At 51.5% G+C, this 9,697-nt stretch overlaps 3 protein-coding genes across 3 annotated transcripts; 1 reads left to right on the forward strand and 2 right to left on the reverse strand.

Moving 5' to 3' along the window:
* Positions 1 to 251: 251 nt before the first annotated feature.
* Positions 252 to 1,152, reverse strand: AYO21_04142 (GTP-binding protein rhoA; the record flags this gene model as incomplete). Its single annotated transcript, XM_022654115.1, has 5 exons — positions 252 to 404; positions 472 to 606; positions 664 to 861; positions 995 to 1,022; positions 1,085 to 1,152. 5 exons carry the CDS (start codon positions 1,150 to 1,152, stop codon positions 252 to 254), a joined length of 582 nt encoding a protein of 193 aa, XP_022513630.1.
* A 2,170-nt stretch (positions 1,153 to 3,322) lies between these two features.
* Positions 3,323 to 4,132, reverse strand: AYO21_04143 (hypothetical protein; the record flags this gene model as incomplete). The annotated part of the gene is made up of 1 exon (XM_022654116.1): positions 3,323 to 4,132. The coding sequence occupies one exon, from the start codon at positions 4,130 to 4,132 to the stop codon at positions 3,323 to 3,325; it is 810 nt and encodes a 269-aa protein (XP_022513631.1).
* Positions 4,133 to 6,899: 2,767 nt separating this feature from the next.
* On the forward strand, positions 6,900 to 8,734 carry AYO21_04144 (hypothetical protein; the record flags this gene model as incomplete). The annotated part of the gene is made up of 4 exons (XM_022654117.1): positions 6,900 to 7,146; positions 7,231 to 8,223; positions 8,321 to 8,420; positions 8,476 to 8,734. The coding sequence occupies 4 exons, from the start codon at positions 6,900 to 6,902 to the stop codon at positions 8,732 to 8,734; spliced, it is 1,599 nt and encodes a 532-aa protein (XP_022513632.1).
* Positions 8,735 to 9,697: the final 963 nt, after the last annotated feature.

A 9,697-nucleotide genomic window follows, 5' to 3' on the forward strand; every position in this document is an offset into this window, starting at 1 on the left:
GTGCAATTCTTTGTATTGCCACAATCATCAACCCATCCATCCTTCGCTCGGTAAGGAAACAAAACTAATGTATCAGCGCCCGAAGAGTAGCACAGTCAAGCCGCCAACCCAGATCCTTGGTAAAGCCGGAGCAAGAAAATTGCAAGTCCTTGATTTGACATCTGAGGATCCCTCTGGCGATATCCTGGTATAATGTCGGGGGATTTGTGCGGGCCATGTGATTGGCAACAAGGAAGATGGCATGCTTTGATCTACAAGATCAAGCACTTCTTGCTCTTGCCGCTCTTGCGGGTCAACAGAGCGGCACGGGTGGCAGACTCGAAGACTTCGCGGACACCCTGGTTGGTCTTGGCCGAGCACTCGAGGTATTTGTAGGCACCAATCTTCTTGCGCACCTCCTCACCCTGAAATCAATTCATGTTAGTCCTCGCTGCTATCAGCTGGATGGAGGTCCAACGCCGAGAAACGTACCTGTTCCGGGGTGACAGGCTTCTGAGATGTCTTTGCCAGCTCTTCAATGGTCTTAGGGTCGTGTCGCAGGTCGCACTTGCAACCGACGAGGATGATAGGAAGACCTTGGCAGAAGTGAAGGACCTCGGAAATCCACTATTGATCATTTTGTCAGCTCAATTGTCAGAGGATGTTTCCACCACAAGATCATACCTTTTCCTGAACGTTATCGAGCGAGTCGGGGGAGTCGATAGCAAAGCAAATGAGGATCACATGAGAGTCTGGGTAGGATAGAGGTCGAAGACGGTCGTAATCTTCCTGGCCAGCCGTATCCCATAGGGCTAATTCGACGTGTTTTCCATCGACCTCGACATCGGCAACGTAGTTTTCAAAGACAGTGGGGACGTAGACCTGGCGTATTCACATGTCAGCTGTGTCTGCACGAATCCAGCTCCTTTTATCCTTGTCTCGATGGAGGGGGCGTTGATAGGCATCACATGGATGGATCGAAGGGATTGGGATTGTGTCGTGTTGTATTGCGCACCTCAGGGAATGTGCCCTTGGAAAAGACACTGTAATGAGAAGCAGTCAGTAATTGAATTGCCACGAGTCGATTCTTGGGTGATGATCATACATCAACAAACAAGTTTTCCCACAGGCACCATCACCGACGATGACGAGCTTGCGACGGATCTCAGCCATAACGGCTGCTGCGGACAGTGTCAGAAAAGGTTTCTGAGAGGACAACCGAAATGAGGGTGTCAAGGAAAGGCGGGCGGTTCAGCAATCTTTGACGGATATGATGAGGTTGCTGGCGCAAGGATGAGGGAAGAAGGGGAGTGTAGGACGGAGATGGATGTTTAAAGGAAGAGGTTGAGAGATGATTGTCAGGGAAGCACCTTTTCGGGGTGAGTTTAGTGTGGATGTGGCTAAGACACTGGCGCGGGCCTCCAGACACCTGCGCTGCACTACACTGTGCTGCACTGCGCTGCGCGATACGGTACTGCCACGGAAAGATTGGATACGTGTTGCTTGGGTGGGCTTCGACCGTCACTCCTGGCCAACCGAAGCTATGAGAGATGATTGGTGATGATAGTTTTGTTGATTGAAGATGGTAGGACAAAAGGATAGTGAGAACAGTAGAGGAATGGGCTTTGTTTCAGGGGAGCAGGTCACGTTAAAGAAATGCGGACGAATGCACAACTTTGTTGTTACAGAGTTACGCAGTCCTGGCACCCACCCCCGGGGAAAGGGTCGGGGGCCTATTGTGAGTCTCATAAACAAGCGCACCGAAGCATCACTGCTAAGGGCCCCTCAGCAACCAGCAACCAGCAGCCTAGTAGCCTAGCAGCCACGCAGCCTAACAGCCTAACAGCCTCATCAGCCAGAAGGGTCGCCTGTAAACAGACCCATGCGCCCCCAGCCGCCCCCTAGATTATTGGGGCTTCCTTATCTGTTCCTTTCGAATCATTGCTTGCGTGGTTGCCTGCTACCTATCCATCCACAGCCTGTTGAACTTACCGCCGGAGCAGTAGTCATCACCCCCCTGCTCTTTCGGTTCAATCATGACATCTTTGAGGATCTTCTATTCCGTACACCGCACATCTCGCTACGCTTCTACGGTTACTCACATGTGCGTGGATAACGCGTTCAGAGCCCAACATCCCCTGCACAATAAGGCGGTCAGGCGGCAAAGAAGACGACAACATTGCCGTGCCCGTCGCTGTATCTTGCTCTCCGATCCCCCTTCGCCCGCCGGTCAAGCAACCTGCGCTGACTCCAGTTCTAAGCAATAACCTTATGGGGTCCCGCAGCCTGTGCCAAGTTTCGATCGCCCAAGAGCGCCTGGTGCTGAGTGCGGGTAGGACTTGGGCTATCCCCACGCCATTCCTCACTATGCAGGGACTGGCGATTTCAAAGAGATGGGTTGGGAAGATCATCAGATGTGCTGCCTCTACAATCGCCCCAAACTACGAACAAGTCGCCTTGTCTTCGATGCTCTGTACCTTTCTCTTCTCTCCTCTTCCTCACAAGCATCGTCAAAGAACTCGTGATTTCGCGAACCGCAGATCCCAATGCTCCCCCACCCGGTCAGTGCTTGGTCTAAACACGTTGTTGAATGTTGTTCTCTGTCAAGGCTCATTCATCGCCTTGGTACACATGGACAAATTTAAGAAATCATAACCGACCGTACTCTAAGCTGTGCAAGTGACACGGCACAGCAGCCACGTGTCAGGAAAATCCTACAACCGTCCCTGTGGCTGAAATGTCCATCGGATGTTGCCCACATCTGGCTTGCACGGTCGTAACGGGCTGAACTTTTGTTCAATCCCTCGCGTATACGTCAGACAGGTTGAGATCGCAGTGGCTCTCTATGCTCTTGGTTTCAGCTGACCAGGGGTTTGAGCTGACCTCTAGGAACGCCGAAACTGGCCAAGAAAGGACCCGGCGAGCCGATGTCCAAGATAAGTGGCACAGTCTGACAACAAATATCGTCGAGGAGCGATTCACTATTGACTCAAAGGTAACCTCGTTAGGCACGATGGCATCTCTGTCAGACTGTGCCATTTTTTTCTGTTCCTGAGGCTAGCCGGATGGTCGGGCCGTGACAAATGACAAAATCTCCGTCCCGACTCAAGAGGCTTTCTCACGCGTTTCATAAAGGAGGAACTAAGGCCATTTACCTTTTTATCGTCTGGCAGACTCGATAAGCCGTTGAACACTCTGCTCAATCACGCCTTTGAGTCGACTCTACTATCGAATGGCTGCTGCCAGATAATATGACATGCATATGTTTCTGCTGGAAGCCATGTCCTTCACCGCTAACTGACACTCTTTACTACTGGTGAACCTTTTGGTTGAGATACCACATCTAAGCGGACACACTTCCAAACGCTCTCACAGCATCCTCAATGAAGGCCACCGTCTCCTCAGGCTTACTCAGCATCGGTGAGTGACCAGCCTCGCACTCCCTCGTCGTGATGTTGGCACCGAGTGCTCGGCATGTCTGCACCATATCCTCTTGCAGCTCTTTCTTGATCGCATTGTCCATGGTACATATCAGATACCAGACGGGCACGTCTTGCCATCCGGCGTAAACAGAATCCCGCGCATTCCGCACTACTGCCGAGAATTTGATGAGCTTGGAGCTCCATTTGTCTGCGTTGTGGCGAGGCATGTCGTTGTAGAAGTATTCTGCAGGCTCGCCCTGCACTTCGGACCAGCCTTCGTCGTCGATCTTGATCTTCATTCGAGCCATCTTGAACTCCGGGTGTCTTCGTGCAAAGTCCTCACTCAAATCGGCCAGAGAAGTTTCATGTTTCGTTGGTGTCCATGCAGTGATCTGGATTAACCCTGTGACATAGCCAGAGTTGTCACTTCTGCGTTTTGATGGGTCCTTTCTTGTGAAGCCCCTGACAGCGCTGCAACCTGTCATACCAGCCATGGAGTGATTGACCAAGACTACATTGTTGCCCAGCCCGATTTCATCAGCGATGACTTCTTGCAGAGCAGCCACAACAGGTGCCATCGATGGAACTGGCTTTTCTCCACCATTGTAGATGATTGTCGGCGCTATGCATTTATAGCCCTTTTGTTCGAGGTCGTCTAGGACCGTGTTCCAATATTCTGAGGTGTGCCAGGCGCCATGGCAGAGGATCAGGGTAGGAAGGGATGGTGACATCTGCTGCTGACAGATTAATCGAGATCTAGGACATCAGAGGCCTTGTCCAGAAACAAGGCGAGACAACCAGAAGAGAAGAGATGATGCTGTCTTATGCAAGTTGACGGGGAATGGGGGACGAACACAATATTACCATCTCATTCCTGCTTCCACACTCTTCTATCTCATCGTCGTGGGGTTTTTCTGATGACACACCCACAAGGAACTGGACGGCATTGATCCACGGGTCTTATCCGTGCCTGGGGTTGACAGATCAATGAGATTCAACGTTCGATGAGCCCCATCATCTGCCGTCTCGATCCCGGCAGAATGGTCCCCCGGCAAAAGGACGAGAGGGGTTTCGACAGTGCCTGAAAGTGTCATCTCTTGTCATCTCCTATTCTCTCTTCTCGAGTTGCGATCTGACGACAGATTGGTCGCAGCCCCCCGTATTGCTTAGCGTTACATCCTTTCCAGCCCCATTTGAGGACGAGCTGCCCAGACAGACGCCTGCCTGTGCTAGTCATCTCTCCGAGAATTCCGTCTAGTCAGCTGAAGATAACCAAAGACACAGAGACACAGAGTTGCGGGTACGCAGTCTTGCAGATGCGGTTTCTACCCTCGAAAGATAGTGCTGTCATTAAGCCTACTTAAGCGGGGTAAGTTATCTATTTACATTTAGTCATCCATCAAGAACCACCAGTGATCGCTGAGGGTTAAGGAATGGCTTACTAGCCGGAACGAATCTATAGGTATCTTCTCTGTACGGAGGCGCGCACTAAAAGTCCTATTCCAGCTATTTTGAATGACACCTAGGTTCAAATGACCGCGGTATTTATCTCCGGTTACCTCGTACATAGCAACCCTGGCAAGAGAAACAACAACAGCAGTTGATGGGAGGGAGGAGAGGGAGGAAGAGGAGGAGGACGAGGGGAATAATGGCGCTTGCCAAGGGTCCGGAACACCAACTGACATTGTAACGGAGGTATTCGCCCAACAACTTGGCTGGCAACGCGGCCAGCTCTCCCAAGGTCCAGATGCAGAGTAGAAGCAGATTGCAGAGTTTCCCTTTTGATTCTGAAATCAAGAGGATGAGCGTTCTTTTTTAAAGAGCCCTCCACCCATCAAACAGATGTCTTGACTGAGGTACAGCCAACCATGCCGTTTGTCGTTTGTGGCACGTGGGAAGTGGCACCATCTAAAAGGTCAGTCCGTCGATTGCTAATGGACTTTATAGGGTGCCGTTGAAAGAGTGCTGGCCAGTTATAACACGATAGCCTTGGAGACTGACATCGAGCGTCTGACAAAATGCTTCCGACAGGACGTTACCACCAACATGGAAGCGTTGGCTAGTCAGGGACTTCGAGTTCTTGCATTTGCTCACCGTCTCCACGATTCTCAATTCACAGAAGGGGCTTTATGGGGAGCAACACACCACACTGCGAGCATATTGAGAGAGACCTTACCATTGTAGGTTTGCTTGGAATCTACGACCCTCCTCGGCCCGAATCAATGAATGTGAGCCCAAGACTCCTTTAACTCTTCTGGCCTGACTACATCGTCCAAGCTTATATATGGTGTCTTCACTCCGGAGTTTCTATGCGACATGCTGTTCTACGGCCTTGTGGAAGCAGGTTGCACCCTTGGACCTTTTACACTCGTAATCTGGGGATGTGCTAACGGGGCTCTGGGGACGGACTGCAACTCGCCTATTCTGACTCAAGCACTCCCGTGTGTCGCGCCCGGGGGCCTGTGTATGCGGCCACGACATGGATCTTTGTTTTCTTTGCCTGGGAACTCATTGATCTCCGTCGATCCTTCTTCTACATGACTGATGGTATTCGAGGCTGGATGAGTACCATCTGGGGCAACAAATTTCTCTTTTTCGCAGTCACGTTGGTCTTCCTGGTTGTCTTTCCTACTCTTTATATTCCTGTCCTCAACACTGACGTCTTCAAGCATGATGGGATTGGGTGGGAGTGGCGATTGTGTTTGTTACCGTGGCCGTCTTCATTTCTGGCTGCGAACTCTGGAAGTGGATCAAGAGGGTTTACTATCGCACACACGCAGCAGGAAATGTCCGACGGGAGAACTTGGTCTGATTGTCTGTACTGGCGTGGGTGCAAAGCATATGTGGCCTGATTGGATCGATAGATTGGCAGTCACCTCGTATTCCTGGTCCAATTGCGCAGCGCACAATACCATCCACCCTCATTCTGTGCTTAGCAATTTCCAAGTACCTTTGTACCCTCAAAAGGGCGGTCCACTGTCAGGCTGCTTGAAACAAAGTTGCAATGTGTCTGGACTTTCGGGAACGACTGTACTGTATATAGTTGATGCCAACGCCTATCCCTACCGTCCAACTTCGTCACGTGTGGTTGAGATCACTGCCTTATTCTGATTGGTCGGAATGCTGGTCTGCCAAGGATAACTTGCTGCGAGGTCTATACACAAGGTCTTGGCAGCCTGTTTGTCTGAGCAACCTTGGCTGCAACATTAGCAGCCTAGGCCAACTACATTGTCTCAGTCATCTAAGATCTTCTCGGCGAACCCTGAGCACATCCCTTCTCCACGATGGAATTCCCATCCATAGCGTCTTGGCGTTCATGTGCCAACTGGGACGCCAGGTCCGGAATCTCCCGCGGCCGAGGACATTGCGACGTGCCCTAAGAAATGAACGATCTTCCAACATTCCATCTGAAGCTCTGGAAACACAGATTCAGCAGTTCTTCTGACTTACAGTCTATCTGACTACCTTTCCTCCCATCCACTGTATTCGTTTTTCGCCATGAATTGTCCATCCCGAACCGACGACGTCGAATTAGAACATCCAACCTGGAACCAAAATCCGCCTGATTTGGCCGCGGACCTCACGACCCGTCAGGACCTTAACGGCATCGCCAACTCGCGAGAGCACAAGGCTGCCTGTGATGATGACAGGGTAGACGGTTTGCCTCCGGCTGTCAAAACCTGTCTGTTCGACAGGCCTCCTGACGCCCTTATTCCAGCAGCGTCCACTGCGGGGCTTCCTTATGGTGAGTTTCAACTCTGCTCTGCTGTGTCTTCTCTCCAACATTCGTGGGTTAAGACCTGACGCCGATCATGGCTTCTTTCCACAGGACTTGCCTCGCTCCCTAAGACGGTTGCCGCTGGTGATGGCCGCCACCGTCTTCCATCTCCCCCAAGCACTCCGGCTCCTGCAGTGTCGGCCCTTTGGAGCTGGACCACCTGGGGATTGTCCGTCGCCGTCACCTCTTTCTCTTTCTCTGTTATCGGTCAGACCTATCATGCGTACCTAGGACACTTCAGTGAGGGCCCGGCTTCTGCCTATGCTTCGAACTCTCTGGCAGCATCCACCTCGAGCGTGCGAAAAAGGTCTACCTGCCCCGACGACAGTGCGAATGAGGACCTCTACAACACCCCGCTTCATGTTGGTGCTTTGTTCATCATCCTATTGGTCTCGACCCTGGCTTGCTCCTTTGCCATGCTGGCATCCCGCTTTCCGGGCCTCCGACTTCCAGCACATTTCTTCTTCGTGATTCGACATTTTGGCACAGGTGTTCTTATTGCAACCGCATTTGTCCATCTTCTCCCGACTGCCTTCATATCTCTGGGAGATCCTTGTCTGACTGGCTTCTGGAATGACGACTATCCTGCCATGCCCGGCGCCATCGCTTTGGCTGGGATTTTTCTAGTTATCCTCGTCGAGATGATCTTCCACCCGTGTCGGCGGATCCGTCCGAGGCTTGAAGACCATCCTACGGGTGACCACGCTCTCACTGATGCCTCTCATGGTAACCCATCGCAGACAGATCCGACCGGACCACTGCGCGATATGGGTCCCTTGGTTGGGAAACAATCGAGTATAGGTCGCAGCCTCTCTCGAGTCAACGATCCACGCGATGTCGATCAAATCGAAGAGATGAACTCTTCTAAAGTTAACGCTCGGCCATCCTCTCACAGGGAACACGATGGCACCAGTGCGGAAGCCATGCGTACTCTGACTCGAGATCAGAAGCTCCGAAAAGCCCGGCTGCAATGTGTTCTCCTAGAGATCGGTATCCTCTTCCACAGCGTTTTTATTGGCATGGCTCTCAGCGTCTCGACCGGGAGTGACTTCGTGGTTCTTCTGATTGCCATTGCATTTCATCGCAAGTATACCGAAGCAGCCTTGCACAAATCGGTTTGGAACTAACGTACATTAATTAGAAACATTCGAAGGTCTCGCTCTAGGATCTCGCATTGCCGACATTGACTGGCCTATGGGAACATGGCAGCCATGGTTCATGGCTCTTGCGTATGGGTGCACGTATGGAGTCTCACTCTGTCTCGGTGTGGTGGATGCTTTCTAACATGGCGACCAGGACCCCACTCGGACAAGCCATCGGTCTCGCCACTCATTCGCTGTACAGCCCCAGCTCCGAGACGGGCCTCTTACTCGTGGGCACTATGAATGCCATCTCTGCAGGACTTTTGACCTTCGCATCACTGGTCGAGCTTCTCTCCGAAGACTTTCTTAGCGATCACAGCTGGGATGTACTTCGAGGCAAGAGCCGCGTCTTTGCCAGTCTGTTGGTGTTCGCTGGCGCATTTGCCATGAGTCTGGTCGGCGCGTGGGCCTAGAAGGGCTCGACCGCCAGCTAGCATGCTACCCCTACCCACTGAAAACACCAAATGCGTGCTACGAACTCCCTATGCAGAGCAAGCAGGTTACTCAAGCCCCTGGATTCGTCGAATCTATCTCAATGAGCGTCACCCTTGTCACAACGGATCGCAGTGCACGCACCTCCCATTCGTTACAGTTATGCTATCAACAGACCGACACACTGAGCCACGATACATTCCTTTCCCGGCCACGCCATTGGCAAGTGGATCTACCAAAGTTACACTCATTATCCACCTTGGACTTTACAGATTAAATCTTACTTACATTCATTACCTCCCAAAGACACTATTGATAAATATGTTGGATTATAAGCCTAGCCCGATGAGGCAACTGCGCCGAGTGCGAAACTACAAGAGGCCTGGGGAAAGCTTCCCTTTCCTTCCCTCATGCTTTGAGTCTTAGTCAAGATATACTATCAAGGAATACCTATACCTACCTGCTACCTATCGCTACCCTCTGCCTATCAGTATAAAGAAACTTAAATATCTTAGGGTAGAACCCGGTTCCGCAACCCTCTGTATAGACAAAGCAGGATTGCAGGCTGTTGAGTCCCTTGTCGCATTGAATGTCATCGCACAAAATCGAGGTTTGCTCAGCCACCTGCGCCACCTGCCCCACTCTCGGCATATTTGTCAGTTTTGCGCTCTGCGCCTGAATCGAACATATCAGGCCTTACCAGCGGCGATATTCAGGTGTATCGTATGTCTGTGAAGTTCTCAACACAGTACAGGGCATGGCTTGAAGCTCAGTGGAACAAAATTCCTAATCCTTGGGTAGCTCCTTACAATGGTGGATGGACCTGCCAATAGAAGCCACCCAAATACCTATCTACCGGGAACTTGTTCGAGGTACCTTTCCCATGCATTCAGGGCCACATTCGCGAAGTAGGGTGTCACGGCTGTCAGCTGTTGAGGGATGCA

Source organism: Fonsecaea monophora (genome assembly GCF_001642475.1).
Source record: "Fonsecaea monophora strain CBS 269.37 chromosome Unknown Scaff22, whole genome shotgun sequence".
NCBI classification, from domain to species: Eukaryota; Fungi; Ascomycota; class Eurotiomycetes; order Chaetothyriales; family Herpotrichiellaceae; genus Fonsecaea; species Fonsecaea monophora.